The sequence below is a fragment of the Lissotriton helveticus genome, chromosome 11 (assembly GCF_964261635.1).
Source record: "Lissotriton helveticus chromosome 11, aLisHel1.1, whole genome shotgun sequence".
NCBI lineage: Eukaryota > Metazoa > Chordata > Amphibia > Caudata > Salamandridae > Lissotriton > Lissotriton helveticus.
The window spans coordinates 1,101,608,443-1,101,627,716 of NC_136072.1; the positions used below are offsets into that span (position 1 = coordinate 1,101,608,443).

The window sequence follows — 19,274 nt, forward strand, 5'->3', positions numbered from 1 at the left end:
AGAACCTACTGAGGGTGCTGGGGCTTGATTTGATTGCCATACCAGTAGTGAGTGGGAACGCCTGTTGAGGAATGCTGGTTTTAATATCTGTTATTTTGCCGCTAAAGTAGGTGTTAAGTGAGTCGCAAAGTGACTGGGTGGGAGTTATCTTAGGGCGGACATTGACCAGGTTCGTCAGTTCATTAAGGATAGAAAAAATATCCTTAGATCTGTTTGAGGATTCTAGAATTCGGGACGAGAAGTAAGCCGCCTTTGCAGCGGAGATGGCAGTCATGTAGTCCTTCCTGGCCTTAGTATAATTAATTTTTAGTTCAGGGTCGTATTGACGGCGCCATTGGCGTTCTAACTGCCGTAGGGCCGATTTCCACCTGTTGGCATCAGCTCGCCGTGACAGTCTAATTTTTTTGTAAGGGGCGTGGAGATCGCTGGCCGCTTGTAGCCAGTATGTGAGTGGATACTGAAGAATTGATCTCACTCTGAGGGATGGGGGTGGTATTAGCTAGTGATGGTAGGGTCGACTCCGGCCTTCCCTTCCTTTCCGGGAGCTGGAGCGACTCCTGCCTCGCTTCAAAGCTTTTATGAAGCCTTGCATTCCAACTTTAGGCAGCCCGACTAAGCCGTGGCGCCCTCGGGCCCTGCAGGCTCGGCTGGGGGCTCTAGGCCTTCGATACTGGCGACTTTGGCTCCAGCGCCGGAGGGCCCCCAAGGATCCAGACCTGGATCCAGATCGGCGCCAGTCGACCCTGTGACACGTCCTCCGACGCCGAATCCAGTGACGACACCTCCGCTCCCTCCAATGCCGATTGTGTCCCCAGCCGACATCGACTCCAGCCTCCCCCTCGATGTGGACACCGAGCCGGACCGACATCGGGACCAGTGCCGACCGGTACTTTTATACCATTGTTCTCCCCTGGTGTTCCCCGTCGCCCTGAGTGGCTACCAGAGGAGGGTGAGGTGGACTGGGAGGGATCTGTGGACCCTCTAGCAGACCAGTTGGAAGAACCAAACTGGAGAGAGTAGTTGGGTGAGGATAGTGGTTTGGATAATTCCTCAGACCGTGGCATGCTTTCTCCCCAACCGTGGCTACGGAGGAGGGTGAATCTTAGGCAGTGATGTTGCGTAGGGCGGTGGAGGCCTTACACCTCGAGCTTCTTACGGTGGCAGTCAGGACTAACCTCCTGACCGAGGTTCTTCAGCTGGCAGCGGCCTCTACGGAGCCCCTGCTGCCATTCAATGAGGCCCTCATGGACATCCTTTTGAGCACTTGGTCCAAGCCCAACACAGGGGCTCCTGTGGATAGGATGATTGCCCGATGCCACCGCCCTGCCCCAGATGACCCCATTTTCCTCCCCTAACACCCCACCCCTGAGAGCTTGGTGGTCCAAGCCTCGACTGCCAAGGAGGTAGTCCCTACCGCACCACCTGATAGGGAATCCAAGAAGCTGGACCACCTTCTGAAGAAGAGGTTTACTTCCTCCAGCTTAGGGCTGCGGTCGGTGAACACCGCATGTCTTTTGGGCCGCTACTCCTACTCAGTGTGGGACATGGTTGCGCAGGTGCTCTTACAGTGCCCGGAGGAGGCCCAGACCATGCTCTCCTGTGCAGTTGGTGAAGGGAGAGACGCAGCGAAGTTCGCCATTCGTTGTGGGTTGGACACCGCCGACTCCCTAGGCAGCACGATTTCCACGTCAGTAGCCCTTAGAAGCTATGCCTGGTTGAGGTCTACTGGCTTTTCGGGTGATGTCCGAGCTACACTTTTGGACATGCCCTTTGATGGCTGTTGCTTGTTTGGCGACAAGGAGGACAATGCCCTAAAGACTCCAGGGCTACGGCCAGGTCCTTGGGCCTCACATTCACCTCCCGCCCAGCGCAGTCTGCCTTTCTCCCGTTTCGTCTCTGCGGAAGGGGTGCCCCACCACGTTCCATCCAGAGCCAGAGCCCTGCACAAGCCGTCCAGCCTCTGCATGGCTGGGGACGTGAAGTCATTTTTGTGGCCCAGGATTGGGCACTAAGAGTATGGTATCCCGAGCTATTTCACATGGCCATCGATCCTCCGATCCGACTGCCTCTTTGGGAGGATCTTCTGTCGCAGAAGCAGTTGACTTCCTCCACTTAAACCTGTCCAGCCTCCACCTCCTTGCGTGGAGATTGAGCTGCGACAGTTGACAGCTTTTGACCTTCCTCACGAAGTCTGCAATGTTATCTTGGCAGCCAGGCGTCCCTCCACCAAAACAGTATACGTCTGTAGATGGAACAAGTTTGTGGCATGGTGCTTAGCAAAGGCTGTGGATGAAATTAAATGAAAAGACCATTTGTTAAGCGCGATAGCTACCCTCGGGTGTCCTAGCGCTACAGACAACGCGTGCAGATGAACAGTTTGAGACTATTCCGGTTTATTAAAAAGCGGGGTTTTCAAATGTTTGCGGAAAGGGAGTAAGTTGTGCTCTGATCTCAGATGAAGGGGAAGCGAGTTCCAAAGCTTGGCCGGGTTATAGGAGAACGAACGACCCCCACATCTGTCTCTCTTGATCCTGGACACTGTTTCGAGGAGAGAAGATGCTGATCTGAGCTGTCTGTTCGGGTGATAGGAGGTGACCAGTGATTGATTAAAGACAAGGCCCGTTTTCCAAAAGACTCGGTGGGCGATGCACAGGGCCCTGAATTCAATTCTTTCCCTGGCTGGGAGCCAGTGGAGGTTCTTTAGTCCGGGTTTAACTGGGAGTCGACGAGGGATCTGGAGGAGTGTTTGGGCTGGCCAATTTTGGATGATCTGGAGCTTGCGCAAGGTGGCCTGAGGGGCCCCTAAATAGAGGGCATTCCCAAAATCCAGACGAGACAGAATGAGACCCTGGACCATGATCTGTCTCGCTTGGAAGGGAAGTAAGGGGAGAATTTTTCTTAGGAGCCTGAGTAGACCGAAGCAAGTGGCTGAAAGTTTCGCTGCTTGACAATTAAAGTTAAGGGACTTATCTAACCTGATGCCCAGGCTCTTGATTGTGTCCTTTGACTTGGGCGCAGGGCCAACACAGGTAGGCCACAATGAGTCGATGGTGAGCTTGGGGGGGTTACCTGGATCCCCCTTCTGCCCCCCTTTCAGAGGTTCTCCTCTTCATTCTTTCTTTGGCCCAGCAGGGCTCTGCTCTGGCCACTCTCAAAGGCTATCTTTCGGCCATTTGGGCTGTCTGACCAGCCTTCTCTTTTCAAGTCCCCTATTGTAAATCTCTTCCTTAAGGGCATTGCTCACTTGTTTCCTCCAACCCCTTTCGTAATGCCCCAGTGAGACTTGAACCTGGTTCTCACCTATCGTATGTGCGCTCCTTTCGAGCCACTACTTAATTGTCCTCTCAGACTTCTGACACTTAAGACTGCCTTTCTGGTTGCCATCACCTCTGCTTGCAGGGTGAGTGAGCTTCAAGCCCTTTCTTCTAAACCTCCTTTCCTGGCTCATCATCCGGACAAAGTTGTCCTTCATACTAGGCCTTCCTTCCCAAAGTGGTTACCTCTTTCCACATAGGACAGACCATCACTTTGCCCACCTAGTTACTGCACCCGCATCCTTCTAAAGGGGAAGAGAGGCTGCTCTGTCTGGATCCAAAACGTGCACTATCTTTATCGCACAGAACAATTCCGGGTGGATGCCTAGCTCTTTGATGGCTATGGGGGCACCAAGAAAGGTTGGACGTGCAACAACGAACCATCTCCCGATGGGTCGTTCTTTGCATCAAAATCTGCTATTCTTTCGTGAAAAAGGAACCTCCAGTGGGGTTGAGCGCCCATTCCACCACGGCAACGGCAGCCACTACTGCTTTGGGACGTGGAGTCCCCCTTCTTGACATCTGCCAGGCTGCTACATTGGCTTCACTCTACACGTTTACCAAACACTACTGCCTGGACAGCCAAGTCCGGAGAGACGGCTTCTTTGGCCGTTCTGTTCTCCAGGACTTTCTGGTGTGAACTTGGTTCGCAGACCCACCTCCGGGGTTGGTATTGCTGGGGTATCTATTCTAAGGTGAGGAATCCATAACTAATTGTCTCTTTCAGATGAACAAGTTACTTACCTTTGGTAACAATATATCTGCAAGAGACATAGATTAGTTATGGATTCCTCACCGCCCCACCCATCCTCCCCGTTCTGCAAACTGACTTCTAGAGTAAGGGACTCCCTTTCAGGGCCCTAGTTTTGTGCACCAGTGGTCAGTGTCTTGCATGGCTCTGCGCTTCTGGCGTGGAATGTTGTGTAAAAGAACTGACGTCAGCACGAACCTCGTCCAAGTAGATACTGCTACGTCATTCTGGCGACCACAACACTAACGACTAACACGGAGTGGACCGACGCCCCCTATCGATGTGCAGGGGTACTGCTGAAGAAAAAATTCCCCGTATCCAGTCTGACGCCTGGGGATAATTCTAAGTTGAGGAATCAAAGTCATTACCAAAGTTAACTAACTTGGCAACCCAATAGGTAATTATGTAAAAGTAGATAGGATTAAGCAGTGGGAATAGTAGCACAAACTCAAAATTGGTAAAAAAAAAAAGTGCCACCCCTGGCTTCCAGTCTCAGAACAGCGGTGTATTCTGGAAAGAAGGACTGCACCTGCTGGACCTGAGAAAAAAAGGCTGCATCAAGGAACGTTGCACCTGCTTCACCTCCTGAACCAAGACAGGACATCAGAAAGAGAAGGACTTCTCCTGCCATTGAACCCAAGTAGAGAGACTCCAAGGGTTCGACTTGCTCACACTCCTACCAAGGACCACTGTGTGGAATCAAAGGGGTAGTTGGTTATTTTCCTGTTGAGCTTCAGGGACACAAAAGCTGAAGAAGCCCAGAACCTGCAAAGTGCCCAGCTGACCAGCTCACACTGGACTCCGCTGGTGTCGTAGAAGGGGGGGTTCTAGCCCCCAGAAGGGCTCTCTCAGGTTCTGGACGCTTGGCTAGTGCTATAGTGGACTCTTTCTTGCCACACACCTGCCGCTTGCCAGCTTAAAGCAAAAGTAATGGAGGCTAATAGACTACTGCTACTGGCTGGTTTGTAGGTAGCACTGAATGCTGGTAAGAAATGAGGCTGTCACTGGAACCCTGGACTTCGCCAATCTGTCAACGTCAAATCCAAGACCGGACTTAGGCTACAGAGGCCCCGCTGACCTAACGGTCAATGGAAAAAAAGACCGAAGGTGAAATCTTGACTGTGACCAATCTGGGGTCCGCCTCCCACTCGGCCTGAAACTTTGACTTTGCCCCGGCCCATCACGTTCAAGGCTCATAGACTATTGCTAAGAGTGAAAAGCATTGATTTACATACTTTTGAAAACTTTTACTAACTTTTTAAAGTGAAATGCAGTGATTAAAAAAATAAAACCTTGCAAAAATCATATCTCCGGTCCCCTTCATCTGATGTTGTTGTTTTCTTACATTTTTGTTGTGAAGATAACAATATCTATTTCTATAAATTGGAATACGGTTTTTCTTTTTTCTTACTTATTGACTGACTGGTACTGATAAATGCTTTACACTTGTTTTCCTTTGAATTTAGCCAGACTGCTCGGTGCCGCAGGTACCCAGGGCCGAGCTAAAGGTTTGATTTAAAGAAACCTAGCTGGAGCTGATACAGATTAGTGACATTATTACTTGCTATTAACAAACCAGCAAAAATGTAAACCCTTAGTGATTCTTTCAACTTGAGATGTCGGAGCCCATGCCTTTTTAACTATTAACTCCTTATTGCGTATCACTGACCGTAGGCTGGCGGACAGAGCACACTGGTCTGAGTGCCCAGCTCTACAGAGGCTTTCCTCAGACCCAGCAAGTCTTTCCTCCATAGTGATAGTCGCTGGAATAATGCATGAAAAGTAGATTGGATGCTTTCATTGGGACATTGCCGCCTTTTTCTTTGTCCATCACAGTAGTCTTGCTAAATCTGTATACTGTGTCAGCAGCACTGCATGTACCATGGCACTTCTTGTTTTGATTTTACCTTTTGTGGGTAACCTCACTGCCTTCATCAGAACTACGATGTGGAGGTCTCAAAGGTATATCTATTTTCTCTAGAAGCTTTCTAAAGAATCATTCTAGTCACTGTCATGCTCAGCGCCTACCCTTTTGAATTTTTGTTTATTTCTCAATCCTATCCTACAGGTGGTTGATCTATGTAACAGTGCGGTGTTGCTTATGTTCCGTGTTGTTAAGCTAAAAAAGACTCTGCGCTCTTGGTCCTTTTCTGTGCAGTTGAACTAATACCCATTTTCTTCTTAGATATGCTGTCTAACCTGTGTTCAGTTGCTGTCTATTTGGTTTCCACAATATCAGCATTGCTCCACCAGCATTTCTTACAAGCCTGTCATTTCGTACTCAAAAGAGACCTCAGGTAGTGCTGGTCTCTGTTTGGTCTGGGATTTAAGACAAGGGTATATATCTTAAGAGACTGACTTTTTATGTCTTTGCCTCTCATTAGTCTAATATCTAAAGATTAGAAGAATAAGCAAATCCCATTGAAAGACGGGAAATTTTATTCTGGTGCCAGCAACTGAAAAAGTTCATGTAGAGAAAATTAAAGGATGCCAATTACTGTAGCCTTCGTCCTGGGTATAACAAAAAGTGACAAATGGAACATAAGAGGGCTTCGGGCGCACACCTGACCCCAGGAACGATGTGTAGATCAGGCAAGACTTCCCAGATGGGCAAAATTAAAAGAAAAATAAAGCAGCACTTGAGTTAGCTAGGAGGTGCAACAGATAGATAGATAGAGAGATAGAGAGATAGATAGATAGATAGATAGATAGATAGATAGATAGATAGATAGATAGATAGATAGATCTCACAAAAAACAAAGGTTAAAGATAAGTTATAGTTAGGAAAACTTGCATTATTTTTGGTATAGAAACCTTTCTCAAACAACACAAACACTAATTGTCACATCTTTAATTTATCATTTATGCACCACTTTCAAAGAAATATAAATCATACTTCGAACTCATTTATACTTACACACCACCTTAACAATCAGATCACTCGTGAACCTCTGTGCACAGTCTTCTCACTTAACTCGCAGTACTGTATTAACTCACCACTGTACCATGCAGTGTGTTCAGGCAAATCATGGAATTTCATATGTCTTAAGTGTTATTAATGCAGTGATTTCACATTCTCTAACGTCTGTAATATGCAATGGTATAGGTAGTGCATGGAAAAGTAGCGAGTTATAGTTAATGTAGTGTGGCGAGTGAGGTGAGAAGACTACGGAAGTTAGCGAGTTATCTGAAGGTTAAGGTGGTGCTGAAGTATAAATTGAGTTATAAGTATAACTTTTACTACTTTGAAATTTTTATTTTGTAAATTGGAGTGGCATACCGTAAATAGCGTACAGTGCAGTGGAATGGCGTAAAGTGGAGTGTGTAATTTAAAGAAAAGGTAGCGTAAAATTATGTGGAAATATGTGAATATTATGTCTCAAAAATTTGAATTTTAATATCCAAATGTAACATTTCTGGCTGTATATATGACTAGTGTAATTGTTAACTTATATTGTGTATATATTGTGCTATTGAATACTACGCAAAGTTAACAGCATACGCCAGTACATGAGGCTTAAAATTGGTGATGTGATTGTTTAATGGCTGTCAACTACCCCACCAGGTACCTCCAGGTGGTCCGAGGCTACGTGCCTTTTTACACCTCTCTGCAATGCAGCTCTGTGGCGCTTACTGGAGATAGCTGGTGGGTTAGTTTGACCCCAGGGACCCCCAGAACTCAAGGGGACTTAATCCCCCAACTTAAAATGCACCACAGGGCGCATTTGCACACTTGTCACATCAAGTCCCACACCCTCCCTTCACCATTGTGCAAACGGGCCCTCTGGTGCGTTATAAGTCGAGGGATTAAGTCCCATTGAATCCTGAGGGTCCCTGGGGTCCAACTATCCCACCAGGTACCTCTAGTAAGCTCCACAGAGCTTTGTTGCAGAGGGGTGTAAAAAGGGGTGTGGCCTTGAACCACCTCTCTGTAAAGCAGCTCTGTGGCGCTTACTGGAGGTACCTGGTGGGCTAGTTGGCCCACAGGGACCCTCAGGATTCAAGGGGACTTAATCCCCCAACTTACAACGTGCTAGGGGGTGCGTTTGCACAGTGGTGCAGGGAGGAACGGGCCTGATATAAGAAATTAGCAATCATGCTGTGTGGGACTTACTGGTGGTAATAAAAAGGCTAGTTGGCCCCCAAGGTTGACGTTGGGGGCTAACTACTACTCCTGTAACCCCCAGTAAATCCCACACAGTGCGATTGCTAAGAGATGTTTGAAGGCCACACTCACCTTTTTCCACCACTCTGGAAATGCGACTGCTATGTTATAGTTAGAAATTAGCATTTAAAAAACCTTTGAAATTCACTGAAACAACCATAGGTTTTAGGGATGTTATAGTTAGAAATTAGCATTTTAAAAAAATTGAAATTCACTGAAAAAAACATAGGTTTCAGGGACGTTCTAGTTATTTGGACATATCACTCATACAAAACCAGAGAAATTCTGCTGTTCTAGTTAGTTCAGCTAACTATAACTCGCGCCCCGGCAATGCACTGCTGATGACGTCACATATTACATCATTCATGACATGTTCAGTGACATCACCGATGACATCTCAAATTACATCATCTACGTGAAAATCGGATGCACCTCCTCACACTCTAATATAGCTTTTGATGCACCCACTGTAAAATACAGACTACCATTTTCAAAGCCATCGACACACCAATACCAGTTACTATATACGTACTCACTGATTCCTAGGTGTACATGCACATCCACTCATTTACGCATACAATCACTCATGCATGCAGTCACTCGTCAATACAACACTATCAAATGCACTGCTCACTAAGCCACTGGAGTCAAGCTATCCTGGCTGAAGACGGCGGATAGCCAGAAACCGGTCCTGGGATGCTTGATTCCGGTCCAGGGAAGACATGGCTTGGCAGTTCGGGCTGGACTGTTCCCATGAGGCACAGGGTCAAGACTGATTTGCATATGGCTATGTCTGAACTGGGGTGGCTTGGTGAGCAAAATAACGAGGGATTAAACCCAGATCTGTGACTGGGGGTGAATGTTTTGCCATAGTGCAACATTCCGTCCATCATCTTGTGTGTTTTGCTGGTCACCCTATCTGGGAAGGGTATGACCAGACGTGGCTCCCGTGCTCACTAAGCCACTGGAGTCAAGCTATCCTGGCTGAAGACGGCTGATAGCCAGGAACCAGTCCTAGGTTGCTTGATTCCGGTCCAAGGAATACATGGCTTGGCAGTTCGGGCTGGACTGTTCTCATTAGACACAGGGTCAAGACTGATTTGCATATGGCCATGTCTGAACTGGGGTGGCTTGAAGAGCAAAATAACCATGGATTAAACCCAGATATGTGACTGGGAGTGAATGTTTTGCCATTGTGCAAAATTCCGTCCATCATCTTGTGTGTTTTGCAGTTAACTCCGAAGGACTGGGAAGGGATATACTACAGGGCAAAGCACACAGCCCACAACGTGGCCAGTATTGAAACAACTATGAAAGTAGCTACATACTGGTATCTCAGGCCGGTGCACCTACATAGGGGTAACCCAGACAGAAGCCCCACTTTTTGGAAGGGATGCAAGGAAGAGGGTACACTAATACATTTGTTATGGGGGTGCCCAAAACTAACCACTTACTTGTCTGGAATCCTAGACAATGTAGACCAACTATTCGATACCCGGATACCACATCTACCAGTGTATGTGGTTCAGGGCCTCCCCAATCCAGTTACATAGTTACATACCCACTCAAAAGTGTAAGGGGACTACAGAAGGGGTTGGCACTAGGGGCAGCACTCCAGAACATTCTTACACACTGGGGGACATCCACCTCTCCCACCTACACAGGGTGGCTACTCAGGGTATGGTATATCCTTGACATGGAATGTATCTCTGCTTCTCTCACTAGTTCCGAGAGCTCATTTCGGAAAATGTGGACACCATTTTTTACATTATCAAAAGAATTTAATGAGGTCAGTCAGCCCAGGTATTTGAGTGTTAAGCTTCACAGATTTAGGAACAGAGAACCAACCCCCTGCGAATGCATAATACGAGAAACCATGGATCCATAACTAAATGCTTCTCGTTTACCTCAAGGAGTACCGAAAGGGTAGGGGGAGGGGTGGGAGTTCCCGTTCTTGGTTTCATGTTTAGACTTAGCTTACAGACGCAACGTTGAATCATTTCTAACATTGGCAAGGATTGTCAGAACATTGTATTATGATTGTACCACTAGCATGAACATCTTCTTCTAATGGCTCACTGTAAAGCATGTGAGATGTACTGTTCAAAACAATGTATTGGTTTCAAATAATGGAAACACTAATAAACTGATTTAAACGTAAAAGCAAGAATATGCCATCAGTTTTGGTGAAATGCCCCTGGTGTGGCAGAAAGAAGGCTGCAAATGGGGATGGAAATTGAATTTCGCTGATCTCTTGCATATATTGTTCCTAGGAAGGTTAACCGATGGTTCGCAACTACACTTAATAATCTAAGTGGTAAGTGTATAGAAAGTATTCTTATGAAAGTTTAGAGCTGAGATCCTTCCACTCACCACAGGCCTCAGAAATCTTTACAGTTAACTAAACAAATGGACCTGTGTGTACAAACAAGTGTTGGCTGTGGCTAAGGAGCTATGTATTCTAATGTACAGAACTGACCCTATGTTATCTGTTTATCACCTGATTTACTCCTCTGGCTCCCACCCCTTTCAAAAGACTCATGATATATAAATAACTTTGATGGTTAATGTGTCCTGAAGAACTTTCACATGAATGTCACTCTTTTGATCTATACTCACAATACTATTTATGTACTAATTTGAAAATAATGTTCCTTGTAACCTGTTGAGATGCTGTTGTTTTGTGTGTTAAAAATTAATAAATAATATTTCACAAAAGTAACAGGTGATCAAACAGGCATGTAAAAGGGTTTGGGTGTAGGAGAAATTGTGCGTAGCCATTAATGTTGTACTTCCAACCTGCATCTTGAAGCAGTCCATGAAGTATTTATTACCTTCATTTGTATTCTCAGGGTTGTGATACCACGTTTTGTTCAGCAGAAGCTTTACATATTCCTCCAGCACTGCTTTGGTCATTGGCCTCTGGATGCATCTTTCCGCGCAGTAAGTACCACTTCAGGGAGGTAAAATGGAGTCACACTGCCCAATAAGTTTGTTAACTTCAGACTAAGGCATGATAATGTGAAGACTTGGCAGAGTATTGAGTGAGTGAAGGGATGCAGATGCCACTGGATGCCATTATGCAGTCTGTGTTCTTAGGTATTTGTTTGGGGTGCAAGCTCCCTGTTCGTACTGTGATGATTGTGACCGATCCTTCACTTTTTCTGTGATTTTTGCCTATCTGTAAATCTTTTTTTATATTCTGTGTGTTTTAGTCTGCTAGTTGCATATCTGTTCTGTACCATCTGCGATATGATCCATGAGACTAACTGGTAGTGTTTATGGTCATTCCACATGTTTTTTCCTGAAGTGTTGTGTATCTAGGTTGGATGTCCATGCTTCTGTTTTTGGACTCAAGTTGTGTGCTGTCCTTTATTGTTGATATTATTTAGCGAGTTTTTCCTGAAGATCTTGTCGTGTTAGTTGCATGACTTTTTTTGTATGGTATTTAAGCTGCAAGTCATGTCTATCCACCAGTGCTTTTGCCTTTGCACGTCTGCATGCAGGGTTTGTAGTGTATTGACTCTATTTTTCTGCAGTGTTTTTGATCTAATGCTGATCAGCAGTGTGTAGCCTACTGATGAAATTTGTGTTAAGCAGCATTAGGAATGTGTATCCAGTGAACTTACTTTAGTTCTTAGAATTTAGGCCAGGGTTCTGGGAGTAAGAGCTGGAACTAAGAGCTGGGTTGCATGGCCCCAGTTTGCACCAATCTATGCACACTCATTTGGTGTCCCTGGTGCAGACTAGTGTGGTACGTCTTATTAACAAAGAACGAGAACTCTCTTCAACGCAAGCGCTAAAGCTAAGGGTTATCAAGTGCTGGACAAATTGCTTCAGGGAAACACAGAGCAGAAGTTCAAAATGCTGCAGGATCCTTCAGCGATACCAAAGGGGATGATGGACGGAGCGTTGGAGCAAATAAAACACCCCCAGGCAACCGATCTGGGTTTAATCCATCATCATTCTTTAGCTCACTCCACCACCCCAGTTCAGACATGGCGATATGCAAATCAGTCTGACCTTGTGCCTCACGGGTACAGTCTAGCCCGAACTGCCAAGCCATGTCTTCCCTGGGCCAGAAACAAGCATCCTGGGACCGGTTTCTGGCTAATCGCCAGGCTAGCTTGAATCCAGTGGCAAAGTGAGCGAGGGACCCACGTCTGGGCATACCCGGCCAACTTAGGGCGAACAAAGTGATACCAAAGGGGATGATGGATGGAGCGTTGGAGCAAATCACTCACTCACCCCCAGTCAACTGATCTGAGTTTAATGCATCATCATTCTTTAGCTCACTTGGGGGGCGTTGCTTAGGAGCCGATGGGACAGGCTGCATGAGCATTTAGCTCCGCGCCCGATCCCCCGAACTTCTCCTGTTACCGACGCCTCCCGATTCCCCAAACAGAGCCCCAGGAGCGGGAGGAGACCTGGAGCGGAGGGGGCGCTGAGAATTGCCCAAAGACGCACGAGAAAGGGGCGCGCTGGCTCCCGGACTGAGCGGGGTGCCGATCACCAGAGTATTCAAGATGGCGCTGATCCCTGGTTTCGCTTTCGGCCGGGCCTGGCACTAGGCGCATCGAGTGGGGGTGAAGAGTTGCGGCTGGGAACGCGCTAGGTGGAGGAGCACTGGACCCCCCCTCCCCCGAGGACGGCTGCAGTGGTTGCAGTGGCGCTGTTGGCTGGTGCGGCGCTCTAGGCAGGGGAGAGAGGGTGCCCCGTCCCCAGGGAACACGGGATGGTCGGGGCTGGAGAGACGGCCTCCAGGGAGTGAGGCGGTCCCTGAGGCACGCCGGAGCTGACCGACCGAGAGTCTGATCGCACCTCACATGCTCACACTGGACTATCTTTGCGAAGAGTATATTGGGGGAGGACAGGCGAGCCAAGCGGAGCCCACCCGCGTCGGCTGCGGCTGTGCCCCCACCGCGGTGAAGTCTTCGTGGGGCACGCCCGCGCTGCGGTGGTGGCCCGCTGGCAGAAGGTGAGCCTATGCGCGAAGCAGAGGACGGGAAGTGAGTAAAGCGGAGCCCACCCGCTGTGAATTGGACGCCTTGCCCCCAGCGACGCAAAACCAGCACTGGGGCTGACTGCTGCACCCCCAGCGGGATCAGAGAAACCCACCCGAGGCCCTCTACCGGCGACCCCTGCCCCACTGCGCAGCGCATGACGAGGTGGCTGTGGCGGCGAGGAGAGAACACCTTACTGGGAGGCGCGGACTGCCCGATTGATACGTGCCCCAGCGGGAGCCCACCCCGCATCAACAGGACAAAAGAAAGACCGACCAGTACAGCTGGTAACGGACCCCTGCAGTGCTGGCGATCCACCCCCACCCCGCACGGCACAGGAGCGGAGTGAGGCTGCCGCGGGTGTGGGGGGGGGGGAGAACGAGAGGGAAACTGAACCGGCACCCGTCCCGCAGTGCAGTGAGTAGGCTTGGAGGCTGCCGCGGGCGGGGAGAGCACAGAGGAGGCAGCGAATGTGAGTCCAGGGGCTCACCGGAGGAAGTGGAGTCCCCGGGTGGTATCGGATTACCGACATATGCTCCAAGGAGAGGCCGAGTGTATATCGGAGCCGGGCCATTGAGAGAGCGACTGGTGGCGGGAGTACTGCCGAGCAGGCGCCCGGGGTGTGGGCGCGAGTTGATGAGCCGCAGAAGCGTGGCGTTATACCCAGGGGCCGAATTGGCAGATTGAGGAGTACGAGAGGTGCGGCCCAATAGACTGGAGCGAGGGGCGTGGGAGCACCGCAGCGCAGGATTGGAGTGCGACACCAGACGCGGTCATGGGCAAGCCTAGGGAATGGAAAGAAGGAGATCCACTGCCATTGGATGCTGAATCCCCGCCACAGGAGAACAGGGGTGAGCAGGAACTGCCACAAGGTACAGGGATTCAACTACAACTAGATAGAATATTGGCGGCCATAGCGGACACTCGAGCTGCTCTCCAGCAGGACATTGCCCAGGTTGCAACGGGACTGGGACTGCTGCGAGCAGACCACTCGAAACTTGCCGACCGGGTGAAGCAGACTGAAACTACACTTCAAGAGATTGGCCCTGCACAGACTGCACTGACTGCATCAATGGCGGGTGTCCTGGATCGTCTCGCGGTATTAGAGCGGTGAGCTGAGGATGCGGAAGGCAGGAATAGACGTAATAACATCCGCGTGGTGGGTCTGCCCGAGAAAATCGAGGAATCGGACATGGTGGCCTATTTGGAGAATTGTCTTCGAACTGTTGTTGCCCCTGAAGGGCTATCGAACTTCTATACCCTGGAGCGGGCGCATCGAGTCCCGGCTAGACCACCGTTGCAGGGGCACACTCCGCGACCGGTGGTGGCACGGTTGCTACATTTTCGGGACCGCGACTTGCTTCTGCGGAGGGCCTTCAGTGATGGCCCCTTTCAGGTGGACAACAGCAATGTCACTCTCTTTTCGGACTATTCGTTTGATACGCAGCGGCGCCGCATGTCCTTTCAAACTGTGAAGGAATTACGCGCGGAAGGGATCCAGTATTCCCTATTTTTCCCAGCCAAGTTGCGTATAGTGCTAGACGGAAAGACCCATTTTCATGAAACGCTAGAGGAGGCCTGGTATTGGCTAGAGTCTTACAGAGCGGGAAAGGATGGCCAGGAAGCGGAGGCGAGGAAGCTGGCCGGTGGCTCTCAACCTCGCAGGTCGCAAGGTCTGCGACGCCGCAGGCGAGGTCTGCGAAAGCCATCGACCTCCCAGACGGCCATAGAACGCAAGGGAGCCCTGGAAGCTATGTCGGCGATATCCGGAGAACTGCTGAAAACCACACCGGAAGCATCTGAATATGGCAGTGATAAGGGCCAATCAGAGGGGGAATCCTCGGTGTCGGACGATCAGAGACTGCCAACGATCACCCCTGGAACGGCAGATGGACTGTTGGATGAGTAGATACTGGACTGTCTGTGGGGATGGGGGTTCGGCCCTGGAATTCTGTGCTGCAGCGATTGCCTTGCTTTAATTGAAGGTTGTTGTGATGACTAGGAGACGAGGGGTGCTGAGTACCTGAATCATGAGTGATTGGGGCTCGAGTGGCGGCAGGGCTTGCGAGGGGATCCGGGGGGACCTGGGAGGCATTGCAACTTGGGGGATTCGGGGAGCAGTCATAGATGGTGTTATTGGATCTACTGCAGGTCGTGTCCTAGGCTCTATCCAACCCCCACCGGATGCTATTATTTAGTTTACCTTAACTTTGCATGGGGAGTGCAGTTGGGGTAGTTTGGATGGGATTCACTATGTTGGTGCCAGTTCTTGGGGGGGGGGGGGGGAGGTGCACTGGGTGGGGTGGGTAAGTTTGGGGTTGGGACTGGTTTGTTTGGGGGAAATTGCCTGCTGATGAGCTTAACTGCTGCAACGGTACTATTGAGTGTTGTGTCTGTGTATAATGATGATACTACTGGGCAGCTGGAGGAGGGGGGCTGCCTTAAGCGTGTTTTTTCATTACTGTTATGGGCTCGGCTCCTGATGTGAAATGTATAACCTGGAATGTTCGGGGATTGCACTCCATGCAGCATAGGTATAAAGTACATTCCTATCTGGTCCATAGGGGCGCGCAGGTGGCTTTCTTACAGGAGACACATCTAACTAAATCTGAGGGGCAAGCTCTGCAGCGCAGATGGAGTGGACAGCTTTATTACACCACTTACTTGGCCTTTGCACGGGGGCACTGATCTGGATTAGGGCAGGGGTCCCATTTCAAATGATAGATCAACTGGTAGATCCTGAGGGCCGTTATGTTGCGGTTAGAGGCCGCCTTTATGGACGTGAGGTGACCCTCTGCAGTGTCTATGCTCCTAATGTAGAACAGGCGTCCTTCTTGGAGACTTTGTCCTCTGTCCTCGCCAATTATTTCACGACACCGGTATTGATGGGGGGAGACTTTAACTCAGTTGTTGATGTACACATAGACAGGTCCCATCGTCCACTATACACGGCCCCGATTAATAAGCTGGCTGGGGTTCGGGCTCACTGGCAGGACAATTGGGGACTTCTTGACATCTGGCGAGCGCAGCATCCGACTGATAGAGATTATTCCTATTATTCGGCCTTGCATGACCTCCATGTTCGATTGGATGTTATTTTGTGTAGTTCCGGTCTGGCATCCCTGGTAGTCAACAGCGAGTATTTAACACGCACCATATCGGACCATAACCCACTTTTGGTGAACTTCTGTTGGATGGTAGAGCGCCCCAGGATTCCTCACTGGAGGCTGCGCCCTGAGATGCTGGAGGATCAGGTCTTCCGTGCGGAGCTGAGCGATTGGGTAGAGCACTACTTTGCAGAAAATGCGGGTACTGCTACGACAGTGGCCCTAGAATGGGACGCCTTCAAAGTGGTGGTCCGCGGGATCTGTATCGCCAAATGGGTGGGGGTTAGGAAGGTGCTTCTGCAGGAAATAAAGACAGCTGAGCTGGCCCTACGCGAGGCTGAGAGGGCTCATTCGGATGGGTCTGGGACGCGTGCGGAGGTTCTGACTCGGAAGGAGGCGGTAGCGGCGGGGGTAGAGCGGCTCCGATGCTTTGACTACAAGGCCTTCATGGTTCGTGCGCATGCGGAGAGGGACAAGGTGGGCACATTATTGCCCTGGCTTGCAGACCCTGCCCCTAGGAGCGTGCCTATTCTGGCGTTGGCCTCCCCTTCGGGACTGCTGGAGTATGAGCAACATCATATCAATGAGCAATTTCGATCCTTTTACGCGACTCTCTACACTAGCCAGCTGCAGACTGGTGAAGTGGATATTCTAGCATTTTTGGAGGGCTTGGACTTGCCTGCAATTGAGGAGGAGGAGGCAGAGGCTCTTGGCCAAGATATTACATTGGCTGAGGTTCGCTGCGCCATTAGGCAATTAGCGTGCAACAAAACGCCTGGCAGCGATGGCTTGCCTATCGAATTCTATTCGACATACATTGACCTCCTGGCTCCCAGACTACTGGTGAGGCTAAGAGGACGGGGATATTGCCAGCTTCTACTAGGGAGGCCATCATTGTACCGCTCCTTAAGCCAGGGAAGCCGCCGACTGACCCAGCTGCGTATAGGCCTCTCTCTATGCTCACTACGGACTATAAAATACTGAGCCGTGTGCTTGCCACTCGGCTCCTTCCATTAATGACGCGGTTGGTGCATTCAGACCAAGCTGGCTTTATCCCGACGCGCAATACTGCCAGTAGCTTACGTAGATTGATAGGAATCTTGGATGGATGTTGTGGAAGGCAGAGACAAGCGTTGGTGCTTTCGGTTGACATTGCTAAGGCATTTGACAGCTTGGAATGGCCCTATCTGTTCTCGGTTATGAGGGCATTTGGGCTTGGCGCCGGATATGTCCGCTGGACTGAAATCCTGTATTCATCAGCAATGGCTAGAGTTCGTGTGGGAAGGGCTGTTTCCTCTTCCTACCCAGTGGGACGGACGCACGCACGCAACCTGGGCTTCATCCTGGACTCCTCCCTCTCCATGACCAGACAAGTCAACGCCGTCTCCTCGTCATGCTTCAACATCCTACGCATGCTACACAAGAACTTCCGATGGATCCCCACCGAGACCAGGAAGACGGTCACCCAGGCCCTCGTCACTAGCCGACTGGACTACGGCAACTCCCTCTACGCCGGAACCACCGCCAAACTCCAGAAGAGACTCCAGCGGATCCAGAACACCTCGGCAACTCATCCTGGACATCCCCCGTCGCAACCACATCTCCGGACACCTGAGAGACCTGCACTGGCTCCCGGTCAACAAGAGAATCACCTTCCGTCTCCTCACCCACGCACACAAAGCCCTGCACAACCAAGGACCAGGATACCTCAACAGCCGCCTCAATTTCTACGCTCCCAATCGACGGCTTCGGTCGACCGGCCACGCCCTCGCCGCCGTCCCCCGCATCCAAAGAGCCACCACAGGGGGAAGGTCCTTCTCCTACCTCGCCGCCAAGACCTGGAACTCCCTCCCGACCCACATCCGCCTGACCCAGGACCACCTCGCCTTCAGGAAGCAGCTCAAGACCTGGCTGTTCGAGCAGTAGCCGACCCCCCCCTCCCCAAGCGCCTTGAGACCCTCTGGGTGAGTAGCGCGCTATACAAATGCTTGATTGATTGATTGACGGGGCACTAGACAAGGTTGTCGACTCTCCCCGCTGCTGTTTGCTCTTGCAATAGAGCCATTGGCAGCACGCGCTCGGCTGGGGGAGGCGTACCGGGGCCTTCAGCTCCGAGGCCGCGAGCAATATATCTTGTTCTATGCGGACGACCTCCTTATGTTCCTGGAAGATGCGGGGGACGCCCTGAGTGGGGCGCGCAATCTTCTGGATCGTTTCAGGGACATTTCGGGCCTGCGGGTTAACTGGGCAAAGACCTGTGTTTTCCCAGTGTCTGCTGCATGCGACTCACCAGTGCTGCCGCCCGATCTGACTTGGGAGCCGAAGTGCCTTCCTTACTTAGGAACGCAGGTGTATCATACACAGGAGGATCTTCTCGAGGGCAATATTGGGAGAGCGATGAGAGGCTTGAGGAGTACCATGCGGTTCTGGGGGACTCTACCATTGTCGGTGGCGGGTCGCGTCGCACTCCTGAAGATGGTGGCGCTTCCCCGTCTCTTATATTTCTTTCGGACCTTACCAATACGAATACCGGCTGCAGTCTTCCGACAACTCCGCTCAGCGGTGGGTAGCTTCATTTGGGGTGCGGGCCAGCGCAGAGTAGCGTTGGATACACTGATGCGGCCGCGAGATGTGGGAGGCCTGGCTACTCCAGATTTTGTAGCTGCACAATTCCAGGTCCTCACTCAGGCGGTGGCACTGGAATGTAGAGGACCTGAGAGGGGGACTACGCCAGAAGTGCCGAGGCATGTACTATCGTTTGTGATACTGCGGCTGAGGACTACCGAATTATCGATGGTGGAGAGCACGAGCACCCCAAGACATTGTTGGAAACGGTTTCACGGCAGAATTGGGGTGCAGCGTCCGTATGCACCCAAGATACCATTGGGCATGTGCACGGCGTTGCCACATGGTGGCGATTGGTCCAGCCTGGCG

General features: G+C 50.4%; 1 protein-coding gene across 4 annotated transcripts in view; it reads left to right on the top strand.

Moving 5' to 3' along the window:
- SMPD4 (sphingomyelin phosphodiesterase 4) overlaps positions 1 to 19,274 on the top strand; it is a 641,449-nt gene that overhangs the window by 508,970 nt on the left and 113,205 nt on the right. For all 4 annotated transcript variants that reach the window (XM_078667774.1, XM_078667777.1, XM_078667775.1 and 1 more), the window contains one exon: positions 11,083 to 11,173. In XM_078667774.1, the coding sequence (XP_078523900.1) occupies positions 11,083 to 11,173 (91 nt within the window). The remainder of the gene's footprint in view (positions 1 to 11,082; positions 11,174 to 19,274) is intronic.